This window comes from Pseudochaenichthys georgianus, chromosome 19 (genome assembly GCF_902827115.2).
Source record: "Pseudochaenichthys georgianus chromosome 19, fPseGeo1.2, whole genome shotgun sequence".
NCBI classification, from domain to species: domain Eukaryota; kingdom Metazoa; phylum Chordata; class Actinopteri; order Perciformes; family Channichthyidae; genus Pseudochaenichthys; species Pseudochaenichthys georgianus.
This window is the reverse complement of record NC_047521.1, coordinates 14,657,192-14,683,696: the sequence shown is the minus strand read 5'-3', so window position 1 is coordinate 14,683,696 and position 26,505 is coordinate 14,657,192. Positions and strand designations below refer to the sequence as shown.

At 40.8% G+C, this 26,505-nt stretch overlaps 1 protein-coding gene across 2 annotated transcripts; it reads left to right on the top strand.

Moving 5' to 3' along the window:
• Positions 1-255: 255 nt before the first annotated feature.
• mta3 (metastasis associated 1 family, member 3) lies at positions 256-25,926 on the top strand. Of its 2 annotated transcripts, XM_034106883.2 has the most exons (19): positions 256-538; positions 3,009-3,076; positions 4,232-4,325; positions 8,739-8,865; positions 9,096-9,159; positions 9,606-9,723; positions 10,254-10,356; positions 11,021-11,120; positions 11,205-11,393; positions 12,564-12,638; positions 13,815-13,873; positions 14,018-14,136; positions 15,081-15,238; positions 16,367-16,589; positions 18,272-18,364; positions 18,456-18,617; positions 19,139-19,170; positions 19,262-19,380; positions 24,528-25,926. In XM_034106883.2, exons 1-19 carry the CDS (start codon positions 511-513, stop codon positions 24,697-24,699), a joined length of 2,103 nt encoding a protein of 700 aa, XP_033962774.1. In that variant the 5' UTR covers positions 256-510; the 3' UTR covers positions 24,700-25,926. The 2 variants fall into 2 exon arrangements, with proteins under 2 accessions (XP_033962774.1, XP_033962776.1); XM_034106885.2 differs by lacking the exons at positions 19,139-19,170; positions 19,262-19,380; positions 24,528-25,926 and adding an exon at positions 18,911-18,988 and having other exon boundaries at positions 259-538.
• Positions 25,927-26,505: the final 579 nt, after the last annotated feature.

Below are 26,505 nucleotides of genomic sequence, written 5' to 3'. Positions count from 1 at the left end.
CATTGCCAAAGCCTGATGTTGTTGTGCCCATGACAGTGAAGAACAAACACATGTATAATAATTTATTACGAACATCTACCTCCTAGTAAGCCTATCCCCTTAAGTAGCCTAAATCCACAGGCTACGCAAATGTCAAAAAAAGTTGGAACAAGAATAAATTACGCACACATTTTAAAGGTAATCATCAGGATTGATCAAGGTAACTGTGTGTTAGTGCGTGCGCATGTGAGTGCGCGCCCCCCCCCTCAACGTCACTAGCGGTTTTTCGGGTTGATCGGACTTCTTTTGGCTGCCGTGAGTTCACTGTATTGTAAAGGGTACTGTGAATCCTAGAGGAAGGGGGGGGGGTTGATTTGGCAAAAAAAATCTCCCGCTTGGGTACACATCCGGAGTCTCGACGATCATAATTCACCTCACCATTTACCTTTTAAAATAGAGTTTTATTGTTTTTATTAATTTATTGTATTTCTCTTAGTTTATGGTTTACGTTAACACTCCGGGAGGGCAGAAATGGCGGCCAACATGTACCGGGTCGGAGGTATGTATGTCAATGTGGATCTTTTTATCAAACTGAAACCCTTCCAGTTTTGCATCCCCTGGGATTTGTGTGGCGCTATTTTTGGTTTGTTTGCACCTAATAGTGAGATACGGCTGTGCTACACGTACAGAGGTGCGTTAAGTTTCCGCAGGAAGGTGAGCGTTTCTAAATATTTTGGATTCAAAATGGGTCAGGCCTCGCGTCTGTCGTGGCCACAGCAGCTAGCCGCCAGCTTGCTAAATGGCTAGCTTACAATGTAAACATGTTTCAATTGTCGGCACCCTTGTTGCTCTTTGGTTTTCTGATAGCCGCACAAGGAATACGAGGTTACGGACACACTGTAGCACTACTGAACTAGACATGTGTTCAAAATGTTGTTAAAATGTTACCACGGACAGTGTAAGGCTGCCTTTGTATTTGCCTCTTCTGGCATGCAGCCATTAGTACGAGACCTTATTTAGCTAACGTTAGCACCAGCAATGGCTTCACTGATTAGCATTATTGCAGCTGTGCCGCCTGTACCACACTTTTAAGAGGAATGCATTTCACAGTCCTGGTAACATTACACACCCGGCTTTGCCACAATGTCCACCTACATTATTTAGAAGAACTGTTCATTATCACATTGGCTTGTTAGCTTCTTAGCAGTGTATTGTAATTCATTATCAAATTACAGTCTCGATGAATGGCGTCGTTGCTTCTGGATGCACTTACATCTTTATTCACATCCATATTAATTTATCTTAAATTGCTCATAAGCTTGCCATGTCACCTAAACATGAAGCATCTCTGCACATTTGATGTAATTGGCAACCGTTTGTATAAATGTTGTTACCAAATGTATCAGCTTGTTGTCCTTATGGTCACCTCTTTCAGCTCTGTTGTTGCCTTCAGGTACTCTTTGAAAACTGCAACTCATAGGATGAAGTTTGATGATTCAGTTGTTTTAATGAAATAATAACACATCTGATTTGGATCTAGTCTTTTGGAAATGTTCATACCTATAGCTCGTCCTAGTTTGTGCAACATAAGAGAAGAATATACATGCCAGGGCTATAATTCTTTCTGTTTCAACAATACAACTGGGGATAAACATTGTGAATCCAGAGGTGGAGAATTGTAGTATTTATATGCAGTGACTGAATATGAAACCTTGACAACTGTAATATATTGACCTCTTAACTGACTTGTGTATGTGCCTGAAACATAGTTATAACAATATTTAAGACAGCATTTGCCATGTTCAGAACTTTTCTTAAGTTACTGTATGTTCTGCTCAGGTAGAGGTTAACCAGGCTAGATTTCAGTAAAGTGAGTTTGACTGAAATATATCTCTGTCCTCAATGTATTTATCTTACACAATCACAACAGTGTGGTGACTGTCTCACAGGATTTGGAGACCTTGCAGTCAAATATAATCACCGTTGCCTGAACCCATTTGACTTGGAATAGACATTGTTTGTGATGCTTGCTCAATCCATTATCCCGTCTATTAATGGCTCTTACAACCGTTAGATGTAACAATTTGATAGAAGTGAAACATTAGTTAATAAATGGTATGTTTAAAAAAAATCGTATTCTCACTTTATGCTCAGCCAGTTTCCTGGTTCTCAGCTTACCCAGGGAGCTAGGAATGGGTTAGTGGTGCAATAAAACGGGTTGTTGAGCATATACATCCTGTTCACTTTATAAGGTACAACCATACAATTTAATTCTACTTTTAGGATTGTAATGTATAGCGTTGTTGACACTGTCAGAGAAGGGTTGATATTATCTATACAATACAATACAATGCCTGTGCAAACTAAAACATCAATGGTAAACTTATTGTCTAACTAGATTGGATAGTGAAGACCTCCATATAGGCAGATGGAGTATACATGTGCTCCATGGATGGTCCCATTTACAGAGTTGGCGAGACGATCCTCAGACTTTGATGTGTTAATGAGCTTTGAGTGGTAATGTGGAAACAACACGGAGGTGTTGCAAAGAAAATCCGTAGTAGTCCTGTTTTATTGCTCAGTGTTCCAGGAAGCCTATTTGCCTAACAACAGAGTACAAGTGAAACCAATCAGGTGAGCCATGAAAGTGTGTACTAAGCTTTCGCTAGTTTTCCAAGTGTTTCAGACTTTAAGGGCCACTCGCGTAAACTTTTTCAAGTCTGGAACCGATTATTCTGACCCAAGATGAATACATCACAACAAATCTAAACTCGCAATGTTGACAAAAGTGAAGCAAAATTTGAGTATATGGCCTGTGATTCAGATATTATCCAAAATCTAATGGGGTTTTCCTTCCTCTTACGTATTAAATCATCTCTGACCGTGTCAATTAAAACTTTATGACGGTGAGCTATTGAATGTCATTCCATTTGACAGGTTTAGCTAAAAAGAGGTCACAATGTGTCCCACAGGATAGTCTTTCGGTAATCTGATACAGTGATGTGATCATTCCATGTTTTCTCTTGCAGATTATGTATTCTTTGAGAACTCCTCCAGTAACCCTTACCTGATCCGGCGAATAGAAGAACTCAACAAGGTACTGAATTGTTTGTTTGTCTCTTTTGTGTGTGTGTTTATGCCGTTTATTGCCTGAGGGTGAATAGCTAGGATTCCTCCCTGTTTGCATCCCTACCCCCCACTTTGAAAGGGTGTGTGCGTGTGTTTGCAATTTGTGAACACTAAAAAGTGTTTGTAATAAAAGGTAACCTGCCAGGTGATAACCAGCCTCATAACGGCCACAGATATCACTGGACACACCTGAATGCGTAGGCGGGGGGGGGGATACTGTAACAAACTTTTCAGGAGCTCAGTTAGCTTTGAATAGAAGATGAGCTCAGTGGCCGATCTGGCGATGCTTCCTGTTTTTACTTTATCCTAGATGAGTATCAATTATGTCAGTTAGGAACACACCAAAGCTAACTTTTATTTACTACTAGACAAGCATCTTTAATGGGCGTGTCCGAAAAGAGTAGTACCCACAGCAAAGGATCCAACTTCATTTCTGACCTCAGGATTTGGTTTTATTCTGTCTCTGTAAAAAGGGAACTGGTGAGCCCAAAACAATCATAACAAAAAGAGCTTTTCCTGTGTGCATTTGTACTCAGATACATTATCATGGTGTGGGTGGAAAGAGGTCACACAAACATATAGTACATATGCGTACACAGTAGATTGTTATCATTAGTGATAAACGGGGGTAGACAAAATAACAGGAGCTCATTGAAGCATGATGCAATGTAACACAGCCACCCTCCAACAGATGCTGCCGGTATGAAGCTTGTTTTGTTCTTTTTTTTTTGTTGTGGCTGAAAGAAAATTGTTGATCAAAATTGACATACATTTTTGTGGCTGTAGATTATGTTGGTGTTGCATTGTATTTGATTTTTGCATTTATTGTATTTTCTGCACATCTCTCAGGTTAACACTGTCCTAAAAAACATCTGTTCTTACCTAAAAGCTCAATGTGAAAGCAGCAGAAGTTGGAAGCAGTTTTGACACGGAATTTAATACAGGCTGAGTCCTTAAGCCTGTCGGCCTAATTACACAGCATGACAATCAATCAATCATCTGATCAAAAGCGCTGTTGCTGCCCTGGTCAGCCTGTCATAGCAGCATAGCCTGATGTGCACACAAAGGGAGGTGTTGTCACTGCTCTCATTCACCCTGGATCCCTCTGCTCTCTGTGTTTCAGACAGCCAGTGGAAATGTGGAGGCCAAGGTGGTTTGTTTCTACAGAAGGAGAGACATCTCCCACAGCCTCATCCAGCTTGCAGACAAACACGCAAGTGAGTAGTAACTCCTGTCGCTCACTAATGGCGCATTTCCACTGCAGCGCGTAGCACGGTTTAAGCGTGCCGTGCCAAACCCGGCCCGTTTTTAAAATGCGTGTTTTCTGAATGGAGATCGGCTAAGCTAACGCAGTATATGCTCCGACCGTCCACAACAACGGCCTACAGACATAAATAAACCAGCTACTGTATTCACCATGACACAGACAGTCTGTGGTTTGTACTTGTTTAACTTTTGTCTAGTTTCTAAACAGATATGAGGAGCTGTGAGCTTGAGTGCTAACAGCTAAAGGCTGATGTTGCTTTTCTGTGGTTCGCATTGAAGATGACGTCACGGCTCCGCCTACACTGCGTCACTATAGTTACTGCCCCAGCTACTAAACTGTAATGGAAACACAGCATAAAGTGAGCCTGGCCTACCAAGGCCTAACAAGGCCTAACAAGGCCTAACTATACTGTACTAAGCCGAGCGAGGCCCTGCAATGGAAATGCGCCATAAGACTACTTTTTGTTCAGGTGTCACATGTGAATAAAAGTACCGTTTTTTAAAAAGTAATTCAGTGTTGAAGGAGACGGTACAATACACATCAGTTAGGTAGCTCATAGACAGATAATAGTTTAGAAACAACTTACATTTTAATGCTAAACATTTCCTTGTTTTACCTTCACAAAAGGGGAACATTTTCAGCTTTTCTCTGTTGTTTATGATTCTAAAAATAAAATGTTGGTTAATCAATCAATTGTGAAAATAACCTACAGGGTAATTGCTAAAAAATAAATAATTAATTTGTTGGTTGGAGGCCAACTGAAATGTATTAGCAGCAAACAACATCTATAAATCTTCACACTTGGGAAGTGGGAATCTGGGAATGTTCTACATTTTAACACCATGAATAACTCAAAGGATGAATCTATTGTTAAAATGGTTGGTCAATTCTGAACTAATGAATAGATATTCCTGGAGCAGTCGAAAACTTTATGGTTTTCCTTTGTGTTTTGAGCCAGCCATAGTGTGGAAAATGTAATTATGGGCTTTATGCCGCCTGTCAGTCAAGCAGACGTCTCCAGCTGCTTTTCCACTTAGCACGTCCTGTGCACATTGTTACATTTATCACCAATATCATTATTATTTTTTTCATGTCTGTCACGGCTCCATAGTGAAACCATTTAGTCACATAAATAGACGCTCCAGTGCAACTTGAACATATGCTGCTATTCATATTTATAGTCCACATACATTTTTCAATGACCAGGAGGGAGAGAATTAGATTGAGCCTGTATGAAGAGGAAAATGAAAAGTGTTTCTTTTATCACAATAACACCTGTACTGTTTCGGAATCCTTCTAACTGGTTCCAGTGGTGTTTCATTTTGTCATTTGATCTCAATAAAACTAATTGTTGATCACTTCCTTGAAATAAAAACAAGACACGTCTGCCAATACAATCTCAGAACTTTGAGTAGGATGATTAGGATAAGAACGCTAACAAAGAACTGCTAACAGAGCACTTGTATTCTAATAAAGGACTGGCTTATCTATAGCCAGTTGAGTAGCACTTGAAATACTTGGCTCTATGAAACCTGATGTACTTATATGATTCTGTTTTCTTCAAGGTTGTGTCTTCCTGGTCGAATGTACTTATTGTAAGTCGCTTTGGATAAAAGCGTCAGCTAAATGTAATGTAATGTAACGCTGAAAACATCGCTGCTACAACCCGCTGCTGCAGATACACTGTACAACATCAGGAGGATGCGTCCCCTCCTGACCCAGAAAGCAACGCAGGTTCTGGTCCAGGCTCTCGTCATCTCACGCCTAGACTACTGCAACTCCCTCCTGGCTGGTCTACCTGCATGTGCCATCCGACCTCTGCAGCTCATCCAGAATGCAGCTGCTCGTCTGGTCTTCAACCTTCCAAAATGTTCCCACACCACTCCGCTCCTCCGCTCCCTTCACTGGCTTCCAGTAACTGCTAGAATCCACTTCAAGACACTGGTACTTGCGTACCATGCTGGATGGATCTGGCCCTTCCTACATCCAGGACATGGTTAAACTGTACACCCCAGCACGTGCACTCCGCTCTGCATCAGCCAAACGACTCGCTGCGAGGGGGACCCAAGTTCCCATCAGCAAAAACTTTGGGGAAAACCAGTTGTGCTAATTTGGCTAGACTCTGTAAACATAAAGCATTAAAATATGAACCGTACAGTTTGCATGGACATATGCACTCATCGCAGCACAGTGCCAATTCCACAAGCTTTTTTGAGTCTGTCGTCTACCAGCTGCTCTCAGAAGATACTGTAACAGTACCATTTAGCGTTGCCTACCAATTTGCATTGTAAAAAAATAAAAGTCACACAGTTTATGGCTCAGGAGGAAAATAAAAGGACAGACGGTGAATGTGATACACACATATAAATCAGTGTGCAGTATTATAGCGAACACATCTTAACTGTCTGTACTTATGACCAAGCTACAGTTAAATATTTGGATTATAGAGCCATGGTTCAGAATATTTTAAAAATAGAAATGTTCCATTGTTATCAATCCGTGCAAACAGTTTTGAATTTATTTTTCTAGAGTTTAATGTATTTTCCGCTGAGATTACTGTGACTGCCTCCCTAACAAAATAGTAATAGATGTTATTTATATCGCGCTTTTCCTGGTGCTCAAAGTGCTTGCCAATAGTAGTGAAAACATTTGTGTTTGCTGCTCTCAAAACCACCTAAAACTATCTTAGATACATTTTTTTACTATTTTGACTTTGCAATATTTGGGTGCATGCATTTACTCATCCACTGCCGCAATCTTGCCACAATGAATTAGCAAACAGTCGCTAACCTCAAGAGAATCAATCGGTGGACTTCCTGCAGTTGCCGGAAAACCTTTCTTATTGCATCAGTTATCAGTTACATATCAGAAAACAGCAAGGCTGCTATCTGTTGGATAAAAGTAAGAACAGCAACTTATACAGGAATCAGAGAGTCTATTTTACACTAAAATCTAAAGGAAGGGACTTACATTTTTTTTGAGCCAATCAGAGACACTGAGGGGTTTGGAATGCTGCATCTGAAGTGCTTATCAGGGGGTATTCATCGTCTGAAATCTCCTTCCCTCCCAAATATCTGATGTTGGAAATAGTGGCAACTTCCAAAGGTTTTATTGCTTTTCAGAAATGAACTGTCCCCAAGCCCAGTTCACACACTTAGATTAGATATCTTTTATTGATCCCCAACTCCTGTTTGTTTTTCATGGTTGTGTAAGTTGGAAATAAGCAGGATTTGAACTGCTCTCACCAACTCTTTTTTTAACACTTATTTTGTGTACCAACAACAAACACCTTGTTGAGCAACCCAAAGAGTGTCATGTTTCCCATGACATGTTGCCACTAACTATGACAGAAGGTTTTTAACCTACGCGTGCCCATTCAGAACCACTATATACACTTTTGAGCATACACCTGCCTTAAGGGTATTCCTCTTAGAGTGGAAATGTACACGTCAACACATGCTGTCTAACACTTAAAATGGGTTTGGTTAAACAGCCACAATGAGAGCAGGGTGAGAAGCTGGTCCACATAGAGAGGGGGGGGGGGGGGAATGCAATACTGTTTGAGTATAAAGGCAAACTCTTACAGACAGTCTCTATTGGAAGACATTCATGGTGTTGTTCACATCAAATATGACAGATGCAGTTGGCAAGACTGGAAAAAAAAAGAACTTGTGAAAGAAATTCAAACCCTGACTGCTTCTCACCTCCGCAATCACGCTGTGAAGTGGGCGTACATTTCAGATGGTCGGTGTCGGAAAGTTTCAGTAATTGTCACACGAAGCCCTCCACAAACCGATATCACAAATGTCTGGCAGGAGGGGGTTTCCAAATCTATTCAGACATACAATATGAAGCACCTTTTAAAAAAGCAATTTGACATATTTGGACAGAGGAAACAGGAAATCTCTTTCTAAAATGGATATAATAGAGCCAGAAGAGTGAAAACAAATAGTGTTATAGGAGATAAATATACATCATCTGCTATTGGCAACTATGTGTATGCTTACACGGTGTAACAACAACTTCTAATGTTTAGCTGCTGGGTCTTTTGTGGCGACTTGGCTGCAGCTAATCCAGTTTTATGGATGAACACTGTGTTCTCCTAAATGTAATTTCTTAAAGTAGTCCTGGGCATAAAAGTGTGCATGTCTTTAATGGATGGCAGCAGTAGCTTGACTGTAAAACTTCCGAGAGCCATTTTAGGAGTCTGCAGAAGAAAGCTCAGTATGTGGTGTTTTATGAAATCGAACAGATAAATGGATGAGTTTGGCTGAGACCATTTGTGAGTTTGATAATGTGTCAGTCTGTTATTTGTCACCATTAAGCTCAAGCTATTTATTTTTCTCTGTCGTGTTCTTTGCAGAGGAGTTGGAAGAAGAGAAGGAGAGCCCGGTAGAGACAGATATGTCAGATAAACAGAAACACCAGCTTCGCCACAGAGAGCTCTTTCTCTCCCGGCAGTACGAAAGTCTACCTGCAACACACATCAGGTACTGTACAGTCACTCACTCACTCACTCACTCACTCACTCACTCACTCACTCACTCACTCACTCACTCACTCACTCACTCACTCACACTGAACCTCACATCTCATCTGCAGGCAGTGCCCATGGATAGTCATTCACCCAGCCATGAACTGACAAATCTAGTGCTGCCCACTTCCTGTGTTTTAACACGGTGCTTGTCCCCCCCCCTCTCTTTTTCTTTCTCTCTTTCAGGGGGAAGTGCAGTGTAGCGTTATTGAATGAGACAGAAGCCGTTCTTTCATACCTTGACAAAGAGGTGGGCCAAAGAAAAGAACTGGAGTTGTCATCTCTTGCTGTGTTGTGCTTATAGCAGATTGTGTTTTCACAGGTTTAATCTTTTTACTGATAAAGTTAACTTTTTGGTTGTTTAATAACCTGATTATTTTCTTGATTTATCGTTAAGTCTATACAATGTAGGAAAATATTGTGTGCAGTATCATTTTTTTTAACACCAATCATGAAAGTGTTGGATTACTTTTTTGGTCCTACCAACACCTCATGGCTAAAACATTACATTTATTATTCCTTGGACAGACAAATCCGTACATGTAATTTCAGCTAGAGAAAAGTAATTTTTCTGTAGCTGGTATCTTTGTTACATACAAATGTCAACTATGTATAATAGAGAAGACATTGCGTTTGACATTAGAGCCTTTTTTTAAACCATGTGCCTTTCTAAAATGTGTGTGTTGTTCTCTTCAGGATACGTTCTTCTACTCGCTGGTGTACGACCCAACACAGAAAACCCTTCTGGCCGACAAAGGAGAAATCAGAGTGGGACCGCGCTTTCAGGCAGACGTACCTGAAATGCTACCAGAGGGTCAGTCAGAACATGTGATTTTAAATGTACAATTACAGGTTTTATTGTTGACACCCGAGCATGTCAAATCTCTAGTCTCATTATTTACATTTCCATGTGTGTATTTGTGTGCGATTGGACTCGAAAGGTTACAGCAGGGAAAGGTAGTGTTGTGAATATACACTCTTTGTTCATAAATGGGGACAATGGCTGCCTTTTTAAATAATCCGCTATAAATGTAGTCAGAGTGCAAAGCACATGACTGACCCTCTCTGTTTATACGAGTCTACCCAGGACGAGAATAATAAATGATACTGTCCCATGACTTGACTCTTAATCCTCTTTCACACATCCAGCTTGAAAACATGACCGAGCTCTAACAGTGTCTGGAGTCAAATTGTCTGAGTTTAATCTCTTAGCTCTACCGGGACATTTGATGTGGTAATCTCAAGGGTAGTTCATTATTATTAGAATATCTTATTCTATATTGTTCAGTTTCTTCCCCTTTGGCCCGTGCTGTGTGTAAGCTGTTGCCTCTGTGTGTGCTGCAGGTGAGGCAGATGACAGGGACCAGTCCAAGCTGGAGGAGAAGCTGTGGTATCCAGAGTGTCCGCTCTCCAGCAAACAGATAGACCAATTCCTAGTGGTGGCACGGTAAGACACTCACCTCTGACAGCATGTTATGAACCTCCAGTCTGCAGCTGCAACTTCTGAAATGCCACTAAAGACAGATTATCCATAATAATGCTGCAGTAACTTTATTAGTAATAACTTTTTTGTCATGTTTGTTGAAACTCTCACTATATCCTAACTCTCGTGCATGAAGTAGATGATCTGTAGACGGTTCAATATTCCAGCGTGCCCAAAGAAAAACAACCAATAAGATCTAAGGCGCTTCTACCACACTTTTAATCACTGCTCGTGAATTCAGATTAAACTGTAAAACTAGGCAGCATGCCCATTCAATTTGCAGCTCTAACCGTTGCATTATTCAGCCGTTGTTTTTCTGTTTGTGGAAGAATAATTGCAAATATAATCCCTAATGTAATATATGTGCCTTGTTGTTAATTGAGGGATGGTTCCAAAGTATAGTTCATTATAGTAACTTTTTATTATTACCTAAAAAAAAGTATATGAGAATTCATCACAGTTTGGGTTTCTAAACTAGACGAAAACAGCATTAATAATGTATAATGCACAGTTACGTTTTTTGTTGTGTTTGAGTCATCAGCCTGGTTTAGTCTCATTACTGGAAGCTGTGCAGCTGCTTTTAAATATATTCTTTAAGTTTGTTTATGGTTGTTTGTACTTTTTTCAGAGCGGTCGGGACCTTTGCTCGAGCGTTAGACTGCAGCAGCTCAGTCAGACAGCCGAGTTTACACATGAGTGCAGCCGCAGCCTCACGAGATATCACACTGGTTAGTAGAAGACGCACACAGTACTTGATTTTGACTTTGAAGGAAAGTTGTAACCCCCCCTCCCTTCTTTGTTTACAATTGCAGTTCCATGCGATGGACACACTGCATCGCCATAACTACGACCTGTCCAGTGCGCTGAGTGTTCTGGTGCCGGCCGGCGGCCCCGTGCTCTGCAGGGATGAGATGGAGGAGTGGAGCGCCTCGGAGGCCGCCATGTTCGAAGAGGCACTAGAGAAATACGGAAAAGACTTCAACGACATCCGACAAGACTTTGTAAGTTTGTCTTTGCAACTGAACTCTGGTTTGTTTAACGACATATCAAACACAAGCACTATTCTGTGTTCAGGAGTGTTTTAGTGTTATAATATACGTCGTTGTAATAAGAAGCAAACACAAGTTTTTCAATAACTCAGTCAGGCTGAAATGAGGCTAAGATTTCCCCTCTAGACTCAAAATGTGAATGCCTGAAAGATTTATTTAACTTGATGAGGAGATGAAACCAGAAGAACAGGATAAACGTGCTGCATTTTTAAAGTTCCAGTCCTAAGATGAGAAACAATAACAGTTTGTTACAATAGTAACTCAACACTCAATCCTCTTTTTAACTTAGTATATTACATGTAAAGTCAATGTATTACACAATGTAGATCCTGCTTCCATTTCATGGTTATTTTTGCATGATTTATTTTCTTATTCAGAGTAGGCATATATGCTCGCACTTTAAGTGAGTAATTTCCCTCTTCACTGACTGATTACTTTATTGTTTTTGTTTATTCATGTATGTCCGTTGAAATTGAACTTACACTGTGGGCTGCTGCGTATACTAAACGTGATCACAGAAGCAAGAGTTAAGTAAAAAGCACAGGTTCTGTGACAAGCTGATTTTTTGTGGAAAATTGCTTCTTTTTTTTAAAAACGTACTTAGCATATAAATGCACCATTAATTATGCTGCATAAGTATATTCAAGAGTTTCTTTATAAATGTTGAGACCTCCTCAGCGAAAAACGTTGAACATTTGGAATTTGCTGTAATCTTCACGATTCACAGTTCTGTAAAGGGAAAACTAAAATCACCAATTTTAACTACCGCCTTTCAAGCCAACAGGGGGTGACTCTTTCTACCCACTCTACCTGTACTCTACAATAAAGGCAGGATATGGGTGTTTGCGGAGGCACCAGGTGCTCATGAATACTTATTAAATGTGTGAATCACTGTGTGTGTGTGTGTGTGTGTGTCCGTGAGGGAGTATGTTTTGGTCTGGGGCTCAGCACTGAGCAAAGACGCTAGCTTTCAGCCTCTGTGGTCACGTTGCGTCTCATGAATATATACGAAGGCGGTCGTACCCAGATGGCGAGAACATGAGATATTAATATCATTAATTTGCTCTGTCTCTCTTTCTGTTCCCCTGTCTTCACACTTCTTCATTACTTCCTCCTGTGAAGCTGCCATGGAAGTCTCTGACTAGTATCATCGAGTACTACTACATGTGGAAGACCACAGACAGATATGTGCAGCAGGTGAGACTCGTTCAGGATTTACACATAATGTAATATAAACATTTGTATCTTTTAGGTTAGGCTTAAAGGTGCCCTGTTGAATACTTTTTTTTTTTTTTAAAGTTACATTTACATGAGAACAGACAAAACAAAGATTTTTGAAAAGTTATCTGTACATATTGTCGTGTGTCAGGGTCTTAAATTATGCTTTTGATGTGCAGAAATATGTTACATATATGCGGACATACACACCAAACAGTGTGTATGTCCGCATATATGTAACATATTTCTGTAGTATGTTCTGCATGTTGAACATAATGGTCGAAACCGATAGCAGAGGCAAAGAAATGTTCAATACTAGTCTCTACAATGACTCAAACTTCAGAAATATTAGATCCTACAATTCCGATATTGCACCTCAGTAGCATCTTTTCAGTGTACCTTCCCAGCCTGTTAAATGCACTCATCTTTAAAACTCCATGCACCTCCCCAATCAGAAAGCATGTTTTCTGTCAAAAATGTGTCAGAGCCACAACATATATTATAAAGCTGTTTTGACAAGAGGAGAGTGGATTTTCTGTGCAGAAAAAGCATGGGAAGTTGTCAAATAAGTTTAAGTAATATTTGATAAGTAGGGACACAGCTTTCAGATATGTTTTGTTGCTGATGAATAAATCCACTATAGGGCTGTGCCCGAATATTTGGTCGTTGGAGTACTATTCGGTTTTCAATTTCGTTATTCTTTTTTTTTGGCAGCCGCGCTGCACTGCGGCTTCCAAATTGAATTGATTGAAATCTCCAATATCAACGTAAGAGCTTGTGCCTCTTCGGGGGGTGCTAACACTTAACATAAACGTTATCGTTTACTTTCTTCCGTCTTTATATGTAGATATTACTTTTCTCCCAATCTCCGCTCCGTTTCTCCACCACGTTGTTTCCATAGCAACAACAACTTCCTTTCAACAGCGCTAACTCTCCTTCAAAATAAAAGCATGTCCATACAAAATAGGAAGCCAAGCCAAATTACACTATAAATCAACAATACTCAGTAGAATAACAAAATGAATGCCTTGAATAAACCGAAATACACGTGGTAAAGCGCGCGCCGAATATTCGCTGCTGATTACTACTGAATATCCGGAGCCCGAAAAATGGTATTCGGGACAGCCCTAATCCACTGTGTTTCTCTTTGAGCAGAAGAGACTGAAGGCAGCAGAGGCAGAGAGCAAACTGAAGCAGGTTTATATCCCCACATAGTAAGTCGCTTTCACATTTATAGAGGTTGGTTGCATATTACCGCAACCGTGGCTTTTAATGCATAATTAATGTCTTGATTTAAAGCACTGCAGAATGCGGCTGCTGTCTGTTTCCTTAAATCTCCTCCTGTTCTTCCCTGGCAGTAACAAGCCCAACCCCAACCAGATCTCACTGACCAATGGCAAGATGGCGACAGTGAATGGAGCGGGGCCCGGGGCCTTCCATGTAGCAGGCGGGGGCAGAGCCTGCGAGAGCTGCTATAGTGAGTTGTGGCTGGTATTGTTTTCACAGTGTGTGTGTGTGTGTGTGTGTGTGTGTGTGTGTGTGTGTGTGTGTGTGTGTGTGTGTGTGTGTGTGTGTGTGTGTGTGTGTGTGTGTGTGTGTGTGTGTGTGTGTGTGTGTGTGTGTGTGTGTGTGTGTGTGTGTGTGTGTGTGTGTGTGTGTGTGTGTGTGTGTGTGTCCCATGGGCGCTTAGCACGGGTCAATAAGAAATGGAAGGGAAACTGAGGCCGTGTTTGAAGCTGAATGATTATTTTTCATCTTCTGGCTCTGGAAGAGATACGTTCCCTTTATTTTCACCCTCACTGCCTTTCTACCGATGTAACCCGACAGCTGTTACTATGGGCAATATCTCCCTTCACTTTGACAGTTGTTTGGATTTTTCTTTTCTATAAATTGACAGAAAATAGTGAAAATGAGCAATATCCTCATACTTCGAAATGATCCCATTTACAATGTTAATACCCAGAGGAAAAAGCATTTAAATAATGTTTGGCTTTTTCTTAAATTATGAATTATAGAAATCACAATTAGCACACACTTTTCTGTGAAGTTCACGAAGAAGCTACAGTTTGTCTCAATAGAATAACAATGGCTACTGGCTGATAAAGCCGCTTTACAAAATAATCCTTACAATAGCTGTCTGGCAGAAGCTTTGATTGTGAAGCAGCAACCAGAAACGCTATCTTTTTGAATTTGTAAAACCAGCCGTTCACCAATTTGAGTCCAAGCATTGCAAAAAATAATCACAAAAACACTTTAAATGTATGTTCTTGTCAGTGGACCTATACTTTAAATATATTGAGGTTAAAACTCCTCCCCCATTGATACACCAAAACTGAAATCAGGATTTGATAACAGGGTGGATGATCAGTTTTCTGCAGCGATGCTTCTAACCTTCAATGATGTGTTTGTGTGCGTTAACAGCCATGCAGTCGGCCCAGTGGTACTCGTGGGGCCCTCCCAACATGCAGTGCCGCCTCTGCGTTTCCTGCTGGATGTACTGGAAGAAGTACGGAGGCCTGAAGATGCCAAGCAGAGCCGAGGTCCCAGAGGAGAGTACCTCCCCCAGTCCAGTACCTACTGTAAGCTCCGCCAGAATGCACACATGTAAAAAACATGCGATGTATGTGCGAAAATTCTGAAAAAAATAGTGCGTTCTTCATGCAACATTCAAAACCACCTTATCTCTTGCTAAATAGTTGTATCCCAAAGTAAGATGCTTTATAAAGCATAGCACTACACAACTGCAGCTCAGTAAAGTTTAACATCAATTATTCAGTCAAATCTAAACATTCTGTATCTTGCATATTAACTGTTAATACATCTACAGACCTTCCTCTTCTTTAAGTGAGAAAAGTGAGAGAGGGATTTAGTTTGTATGTCACCTGCCATGCTGTAGTTTACCCCTTTTTATGCTATTATGCTTTATTTCTGTTTTCCATTACAGCAATTTCTTCTATTGGCCAATTTTTTTTATCTACGTTTATTTTATTTCAAGGATTCATTTGCATACAATTCAATACAGAGACACTAACTCTGTCATTAAAACCATCAATTATGGCTCTGTTTAATCAAATGATTCCCATAATGTTTTTCTTAGCCTGCGGACACTACAACATAACCCCTGAAACCAGCTGGCATAAATGGATTGCAGCAGCATTATCAGCATGATTCAACAGCCTAATACAGTCTGATACAACAGCGCTGCATTCAATCCTTCCTTCATGAAGATTATAATGTTCAGTTTTCATTTTCGGTGTTTTTAATAAAATGCCGATTCAGCTGAATCATACGGTCATTTGGAGTCTGTAGTTACGCTCAGTGACATAAGCAGGGTGGAAAATATTTAAGAATCACCTCTGAATAATAACAGCACAACAAACGGCAGCCTCCAAAAGAACCATAAAGCTGAATTAACGCCTCCATTATCCTTCACGCAGGTAGGATTTATTGTTATAATAGACTATATTCCTTTTATTTTCCTATTTAAATGCTAAGATATTAGTATTTTGTTTGTGTTAAACTGGTGTTGACTTCTCTCAGTGGTGTTGTATTTCAAACACTGTATTCACTTCCATGGCTTTGAAGCACATCGCTCATAGTAAGAAACTGTTTGAGATAAAAGGTTTTCAAACTACCTTTAATGTTTTAGCAGCCTCAGTGATCAGTTCAGCTTGATTCAGCGGCCTCTCCCTCTCTCCCCCTCCCAGGAGCCTCGCTCTCGGGGCCACACTGCTCGCCAGTCCAACCACATGATACCCATGCGAAACAGCGGCAGCCCCAAGTCCAACATGAAGACCAAGCAGGCCTTCCTGCTGCAGGCCACCCGCCTCACCAAGCTGGCCCGGCACATGTGCCGTGATGTCATCAGGCTGCGCCGCGCAGCGCGCCGGCCCTTTATCCCCATTAACTGTGGGGCCATAAAGGCAGAGTGTAAGAGCTCTTTAAATTCCTCCTAACTTCTGCCACATGGACACACACACCTGCAGACAAAACACAACACATGCAGACACACACACACACACACACACACACACACACACACACACACACACACACACACACACACACACACACACACACACACACACACACACACACACACACACACACACACACACACACACACACACACTCACCAACCTTCCTCACCCGATTGCCCCACCATCAACCCCACCATCTGCCCCTCCTGTCTGTCTCTTTCTGTTTTTATTATTATTGTTATTATTATTATTTTGGTTTTTGTATTCTCCCACTCCCTGTTTCCAATAAAGACTGCCTGTCCTCATAACTATGAGTTTGATCATCTTTTCATTCATATTTTTTTATTTTCTTATCTGTTGTGGTTCTTGGTCACTGAACTGAAAGCCATTGTTGGAATGATACACACAGATGTATAGGTTAAACAGGGCTACTCTCCCCGATCACAGCTGCAGACCCTTTGAAAACACGCATAGTAACTGAATTTGCTTTTATTAACTAATAGATTGTAATCGATAGAACTCATATCCTAGTCTGAGCCGCGTACCTGCTGAAGTTAGATGTAGAGAAAATGTATTTTCTAAGAGAAGCTCTATTTTGCACGGCGCCCTGGTACAGGCGTGCCCACTCTGTCACGGCAGAACAAGTCACTGAATGTTTATTGTAAATACTGAACCTCAGCTGCAGTGTGTTTCCCATCACCATCTTTGTTCCTCTTTGCGCACTCATTTTTCTTCATGCTGCTAATCATGTGTATAAAATGAATTGTGTTTGGGTTGAAAATGAGCTTTAGATGAATTTGCACTGATAAAACTTGAAAGACGAGAGCTTGAAGCTTTAGGACTTTTTTTTGTTTTCGGTACAATAATAAGAAGCTGCTCTTGACTTCTTTGCTGCTCTTGATCAGTCTCACCCATTCGGAGTCATCAACTGGATCATATCCTCCCTCGCCATGCCATCCACTCGGCTGTTCTCCTGTGTTCAAATCATGCAACAATCACATGAATCATGTTGCCTTTTTCTCGCTTTGTCATTTCTCCCCATCCACCGTTTTCTAACAGCTGTTGCAATATCCTCATCTCATCTTCGACCTCTTCTTTTTTGCTCTTTTTTTCTTTTTATTCCATCACTGTGTGAATGTGAGAGTCGACCTCCAATAAAATCCCACCTGAAAGCATCTCTTCTGAGTCCTTGTGCTTCATGTGTCCCGTGTTATCTGTCCATCAACTCCACCACACTCCGAGGAACCATAAAGACACCCCCCCCCACCCCCCCCCCCCACTACAGCATGGACTCAACCTGTGCCTGACCTTCATATTTTAATGTATGTGTGTTTACAATATTTATGTTTGTGTGTGCATGTATTTAGATATCTGAACGAGCATGTGGGTATATGATTTTGCGTGGTCATACCATCCGTGAAATAAGTCACTACATTCACACCGTAGAGGGATTTGTCACATGCATAATTCATTTCACAATGAAAGGTTATTTTCAAGACATCCTGACATTTCCATTTTCATACACAATTCTATTTTCTGTCACAAGTCTTACACTTTTAGAACGAAAGAGCAGATATAGTCTGAGAGACTGTCTGCAGTGGTTTGTATAATGTGTGTCTGTGTTTGGTTTAGATATGTTAAGGGTCTCGGAAGGGCAGGGGACTCGCCTTCCCAAAACCAGAGCCCCCCAGAGGAGCACTCTTACCAGTGTGGTGCAGTTTCTAGGTAAATCACACATAATCTACTGAAATGATAACTATAGAATATTCAGATGGTCTATAGGAGCCAGTTGATGCAGCTCCAGTGTCTCTTCCAGAGTCCCGCCCAGCAGCCCAAGCCCCTCGCTCCCACCGCACCCCGGGACTACAGACGCCCCCCCCTCGACGCCTCCTCTCCTCTCTCCCACACGGCCCTCACGGCATGCTGGGAAAACGCAGCTACCATCACCACAGCAGGGCTGAGCCAGACAGACGCTCAGGTACACACACAGATGCTCTTTTCTTTCAGCTCAATTCCACAAAAGTCATGAGTTATTTTTCAATAAGAGTGTGATTGCTTAATTTAATCCTGCCTCGACGCAAAAAGTCATTACTTGTTAAATATCTGTTAACCCTCCCCCAAAAAAAAAAAGAAGTTGGAAAATGATGTGAATGAACATTGGGGACCAGACTGTTCTAATCCAATGTCCTAATCCTTTTGCTTGATCAAATCAAATTAGTGGAAATACACCCGGAGTTGATAACCTTTTCTACCATTTCTTATCTAAACTAGCTCGTTGGAGAGAATGACAACTAATTCTAATGAAAACGAATCAGCAGATGGGGGTCAATTGGATAAATTGGATGATTCAACTTCAGTCTGACACTTTGTTATTTATTGGTAACTTCTCTATTTTTACTGAAATTGAAACAGTCATTTGTTGCACCACTTGAAGGAAAAGTAATCAATACTTTTCACAAGTGACAGATTCCCTCATGCACCTTTCTTTTGTTTTTGCAGATATCCCTGGTACAACAGGTGGACCCCCCCTGGTGGGTGTCTTATACTCTGCTTTTAAACAAACCCGGTACAACTGAGTCCCAGCTTATTCTATTAACATTGTTTTGAATTGTCTTTTGGCAGCATAACGGCCGCAGCAGCAGCAGTGGAAACAGCCGGGGAGGAGTGACGATCCGTAAGAGGCGCCCCAACTGGATTGATGCCCCTGATGACAGCTTCTTTCTTGTTACCCGGGAGACCAGGTAAGCAAAGGTGACACTTTTATAACCTCTGATTGGCTGACTGTGTGTATGTGTGTGTGTGTGTGTGTGTGTGTGTGTGTGTGTGTGTGTGTGTGTGTGTGTGTGTGTGTGTGTGTGTGTGTGTGTGTGTGTGTGTGTGTGTGTGTGTGTGTCAAGGTAAAAAGCCAGTTATGCTGAGAACAACAGAAAATAAGAAGAATTGAGAGGTGGTGACCTCAGACAGTTGAGTAGTGCTCACAGAAACACACAGGCAGAGTCATTCAGATGAAATAGAGTGGGGAGCCTGCAGCGTTAAAATAGATAAAAAGTGAAAGTGCTATTTTTTACCAACATTTATTATGGTAAAAGCACCTAGGTCGATGGACTTAATTACGTTTTTTTTATCTGAAGACATTTTTTTATCCAAGAGGAGAAGCTTACCAGGGTCATATTGGCTTTTTTTGTTTTTTAAACTTTGAGCGTATTTTATAGTCTATATTTGTTTCTATTATGATTTTAAGTACTTTTATGCCAATAGACAAAATCTCCAGGATATAGGATAGTGTTTAGAGGATAATTGAAAACCTGACCATACATCAAACATACATTTTCTTTGACAATGTTATACATGGTGATGGTGGGCCTTGAATCGTGTCCTCTATATTGTAACACTCCTCTACAGCCTCGCATGAACAACTTTTGGATAGATTGCCATCAAATTTGGTTCGGATACTCTTGGCCACCATTGATAGATGAAGCCTAAAAATTAAAATAAAAGGTATTTATGTCATTTTGTGTATGTTTGTATGCCGATAAATGCCTTTAATTGAGTGTAAAGTTCTGCATTTGTAGAGATATTTGCTTTTTTTCAAGACTCAAGTTGAATAAAAATGTGGGCAGAAATGTAAGATTTACGATACACTCTTACTGAATAATGAAAATGTAATAAAACCAACTCCTCCATAAATAGCTGGTATTGATGTACAAAAAAGAACTTGCTTGAACTCTAATACAGGCAGGCATGTATATTGATAACGTCTCAAAAATCCAAACCGCAGAGGGACTCATTTGATGGTTTGTTTCTCTTTGTGTACTCAGCACACATTATGTTGTAATTGAATAAACATGCCATTATGTTTTACACATAGAAAATCAGGTTCTATTTGTTTATCTCAACATACACGCACGCACGCACACACACAGTCTCTCACCTGCTCATACACACATGCACATACTGATCAATGTTGCATGTGTGTATGTGAGGGAGAAAGATGTTCTTTCATTAAGCCTGTGTGTGAGCCATGGCACCCGGCCCCCATCGCCCCCCACCGATCAGCGCGGCTAAAATTAGAGCGGCTAACTGGTGCAGATGGGCCAACGAGGAGCCAGGAGTGGAAATATCATTACACCATTAACCGGGGCTGCTCTCGTATGGATCACTCTCTTACCACCAATATCAACATGGCTGTGTGTGTATGTGTGAGAGACATGTCATTCTGAAGGCTGTCCCTTTATTATATTACACTGCCACTAACCGTTCTCCCTGTAGAGACAATAAATGCTTTTCTGAATAAAAGGTATTAATAGATTCTGCTCTGAAAGGCGGCTGCTAACGAAATATGAACGGAAGCTTAATTTCCTCCTCCCCTTTCTTTTCCTCAGCGTGAGGAAGAGCGCAGAGTGTCACAGAGCAGGGGGAAGGAGTGAGAGATCACTCCCACATGTTCAGGGAGGAGACAAATAGAGACAGGGAAATGTTTCTTTGCAAGGGTTTGACAAAGCACACAGTGAAAACAAAGATAATAAAACAATAGATACCTGATAATGTTTGGCCAACCAGGATATCACTCGATGAGATATTTTACTGAATAATAGACGGCTTTGACCAGTCAGAGGATCTCATTGGGATTCAACCTATAGCAGACTTTGACAATCCATATACATACATCCATATGGCGGTCCATCTAGCTGCCAAGATATTTCACTGTGAACCACAAAATGTGAAAGTCATGATGGATCAACGAAGGATCAGCAAAGACAGGAGTCAACCTAAGGGGACCAGAAATGTTAATAGAATATATCATGGCAATCAATCCAATATCCAACAAGAAAGGCACTAGATGAAAGAACTGTGAATCAAACAAAGATTTATTCTTGGGCCATTTAATATATTAAAGATATAACTCACTGGATATGTGACGATTTCAACCTGCTGGTGGCCCTTGATGCAAATTCAGGATCAACAAGGTCAAATCAAGGTCAAATCTTCATGGTATATAATCTGTATACAAATTGGCACATTTCATTTCCCCTTCTTAATGAGATCCTAATTATCTCACAAATTGTCTTGGGACCCCTTGGAGGGGAGTTAGGAACCACTGAATTACATAATCAAACTCAAATATATCAGTAACAGGAGACATGTGTCCTTAACATTTGTACTTTTGATACTAAAAGTACCAATCTGAGAATTTCCCCACAGTAAAGTTTAATTTGTAAAAATAAATATTTTAGCTAAGCTCTAAAAACGAGGAATATTAGAGCCCAGAACGAGAGTAAGCAAAACAGAAATGTAAATGAGACAGCTTGGTATATTTGAGCGTGGATTTACATGTTTGCCTTTCTCCTCTCAACGGCCAGCTGAACAGACACGCAGCTTTGTATTCGGCTCAAACTCTAGCTCTAAGTGACATCAAGCAGACCATGCTGTGCATTAAATGGGTCCATTGTACTTGAATGATGTGTAAAATGCACAACTGTTTCATACAATGTCAGGCCTTTTGACTATACCAGGTTTAACAGGCAGAGAGTTCCAGAGTGCTCTAGCTAGCGCACATTTGTCTTACAGCTGGGGATCTGGAGGAAACTGATGTCTTTTCTGGTTCAGGACATAGAAAGAGGAAGAAATTCTGAAAGTGTTTTTTCTCCTCCGCCTGAAGGAGAGCATGAATAAACTATATGGTTTCGTTATGTATCTTAATTTTGTCTGTGTATGAATCAATCCCATTAGTTCTGTGTCCAACACTAGAGAGTGCACCCCATGGCTATGCAGTGCTGTTGTTGCATGTGGGCTGTTGACAGAGCCTTCCCGTCACAGCACAAAGCCCACTGAGTCTTGATAATGCAGCGAGTTCATTTTAAGTCTGGAAATCCTGCAGAGAAGTAACCCCTTCGCTTTAATCATAACAGTATAGTATAATTCTACCACAGAAAACAAGACAGAGTGGCTGTTTTAATGAATTTTTCAACAGCCTGGAACCTCAACTTGTCGCCCTTTAACTCAACTTTAGTCATGCATTTCATCATTTAAACCACAGTAGTCTTCTCTCTTTAGTTTCCTATTGGATATGCAGAAAACAGCAACAGAGAGGAGACATCGCTAAAGAGTCAAAGGTCTACTAATCTCAAAATGTGTACAAGCAAACTGAATGATTAATTACCTCAGTCCAGTAGCATATCATTGTCAAAGTACCTGTAAACCAAAAGCATACGTGACAAATCAGCTGTCGCATAAAGCCCACAGCCCATGCCAGATTCATCATTGTTTCTAGTGGAAGCAGCCCTTTTTACCGCAGGCTGTTCTCAAAGCATCAAGCCTTTGGTCAGCCTAGTATAAATAATTTATTAGACAAACATTATCCGCAGGCTCAGCTGCTTTAACATAAACATGCAGTCATGAATTATTAGATTTACTGCAAGGGTAGATGCATGGCACAAAACATTGCAAACATACCCAAAATGCAATGATTTGCTACTAATGGCCAGTATTTTTTATCAAATATCAGTCTCTCAAACATCACCTTCAAAATATATTTTCTGAAGAATTCAATTACATTATTATTATAATATATATTCTAATTATTTTTTCCCTTTTGGATTGTAGAAAATAACGTGTATCTTAGAAGACTTCCTGGTTAACATCTAAAGAAATAAAGTAATTAGTAAATACAAAATCATTTCTAAAAGCACACATTTCCTGAAAGCAAAACACAGGCATGCAATCATAGTCCGTATAATGTTAAAACTTTTTTGACATTTTATGAAATCTGCTTATGCTTCTTGTTGAGAGTTAAAAAGACCGCTCTCTCCTATCTGTACGCTAAATATGAAGCCACCGCCAAAAGCCGGTTAGCTTATCTTAGCACAAAGACTGTAAACGGCTAGCCTTGCATTGCCTAAAATCTGAATTACACATTTTGATTGACAGTACAAAATCTCCACAAGGCCTATTTACATTAAAGGTCCCATGTCATGGCCATTTCTACTGATCATATTTCCATTGTTGAGGTCTACTAGAATAGATTTATATTGTGCAATTTTCCAAACTCACATTGGTTTCTCATACAGCATCTCTGTATAGTATGTGTATTCACTCTCTGTCCTAAACGGCTTGTTGGAGCTCCTGCCCCACCCCCCCTCCCTGTGAGCCCAGTGTGCTCTGATTGGTCGGGACGTTGCGAGGCTCGCTGCTGCGAGGAGAGGACAGGTTCCCGGGTCGGTGATACAGCGTGACACAGCGAAACTTATCCTGAGCACACACAAACACTCACAGCCGAAGTAAAAACAATGTGTGGCTTGATATTGAGTAAGAAAAAGGTTTATAACGCTGTGAGAACGGGTCTGCGGAGAGCATTTCTCCGTGATCCCAACTCGCCCATTACCAGCGTTCAGGGAGCTCTACGCAAGTCAATGGACTCCCTGTTAGTTAGCCAAGGGATCCTGGTGTGTGAGGTGCTCCGCGGATTGGTCCATTTGGGCCGGTCATTTGTTGTTGATTTGGGTGTTCACACGTCACAGAACCCAGGAAGCAAACAATGGAAAATGAGAAATCTCCAACGAGGTGTTCTGGGGCAGCATATAGGTATTTTCTGTGTTAGAGTTTTACTCGCTACAAGGGGACGGGTAATAACCGGAAAAGCATGACATGGGACCTTTAAATTCCACTTTATTGTCATTGCACAGAATTTTCCCGGAACACTTTACAAACCTGTCATCAATGTTGGTTTAAAAAAGTATTCCTGGCTTTCGAAACATTAGGCTACTTGGGCAAACGTGTGAGATTATTTGTATAATACTACTAGTTCTACTGTCTCCAAGGTCAAGAAGGAGCTTTCACATCTGTATATCTTCATGTGCACTTATGCCCTGTGTCGTCTCCCTCCCTCCAGGAGGGCCAGACGGCTGCTATCCCGCACCCAGCTGAGGCACGCTTGTCGGCAGCCATGCGAGCAGATCACCTTGCGCAGTGTCACCCAGGGCCTGCCGCAGGGGCTGGTCCTCGCCCCTCCGCACCCCCACCCCAGCCTGAGGATGCGAGGCCCTATCGTCATCCACGACTGAGCCTACACTGACCCTCTGACCCTCCTGCTGCATACATACCAACAGATTCTCACCTCATATTCTATCATTAAGTTCCTTTATTCCTTTAAAATGCCGTAATAATCCTGAACTCTAAAATAAGCTGGCAACAGAAGGATGTAATGAGCCGTGATGCAATAGAAACACCTGACCTGACTGCAAGTGCTGCCTGAATTTATTCCTGGGAATGTGTTTTCAAGTGTAAATATTATATTTGAGTGCATGCAAGTGTGTGGCAGAGAGAGAGAGAGAGAGAGAGTGTGTGTGCGTGTGTGTGTGAGTGTGTGAGAGCGAGGGGATGTTGAGCCATGTGCTGTTCTTAGTTTTTTATGGTTGGACATCATCTTTTATGTGACTTCTTTGTGTTGATCGTGAATTGTTGTGAAGTTTTATCAGTTTGTATAAAGTTATTTTGGGTGGGGGCATGGGGTTGGATTAGGGTGGGGGTTGGGTTTGCATTTGTGGGTTTTTTTCAATTTTGGAGAAGAGGCAAGTGTCCAACGCTGACGTTAAAAAGAGAATGCACTAAGAAGACTGAACAAGTGGCCTTTTTAAAAAAAAAATGGCTGCTTTTAATTATGTTTTACCTGCAGTTTTTCACCCTCTTTTTAAATCAAGGAGCTGAAGCTGGTGTTCAATAATAATGACCATGGTGACATTACTTTACAAATCTGCAGGCTTGAAAATATAACAAGGCAAAGATATAGAGAGCTTACATGATACGCCTCTGTGATGAATCACTGTATAATATATGGTATATCTCATTAAAGTACTGTAAATCTACTCATCGTATTTCTATGGCCGACTGTACCTAGCTAGCCCTAACATGGATACTAGAGCACTTCCTTTGCAGCAGAAAAGGGCATGGATCTGTCACACTTTCCTCAAGGCTGCCATGCACCGGCATCGTTTTGAGGCTTTTCCATGAGCTCTTTGCTAATATTCCCTCATTGTTCTTTAAAGCCAATTGTCAAGTCCATCCAGTTCCTTCTGCATGTTGCCAGAGGGCGTTGCCTCAAAAACATGACAGGTTAACAAACCCAGCCTTCAGGTGTGTTTAATTATGAGTTTTTAAACTGGCATTGCCGACGCATGTCTTTGAGGTGAGAGCCTCCGCTGATGATTTCTTCTCTTTCATTCAGAATGTTTATGTTAGTGTTTCCTGTGTGTCATGTGTTGAATTATGAATATGATGAGAAGAATAATAATAAAAAAACAACAACAACACAATACAAGATTATGGTGTCGAGTCTCAGTGTGTCATTTTGTGGTGCTACATCCTGACAGCCAGCATTATAAATAATACACACTGTGGCCTGTGTGTGGACATCAGAAAATACCCTAAAAAGATATGATGATTTGAAACAGTGATGAAGAGTGATGAGTGCTCTCAGGATATAAATCATGTTCTTGGAAGCTTAGTCTGCCTCAAGGTAATTCAGTGTTTTAGGTATGTGTGTGTGAAATGTTTTTCATTCATAGCTTTAAAATGGGATAAAATGTGAGTTAACTGCTGTATTTATTTGTTTTCATCATATTTTCTATACAGAAATTCCCTTGTCCCTGAATGTGTAAATCATAATAAAAAATACAGAGTGTGAATGAAAATATTTAGATCGAACCTGACACTTTGTAAATGAATTTGTCTTTCAGCTAGTCATGTGGGACTTCAGGGGATTAGAAAAGCCTCAGCAGATTTAACATGTTCATCATGTCATTTTTTCTACATAGCCTATAGGCCTGTGTTACCGCTGCACATTGGAGTTTGTTTTACTTTTACTGTTACTA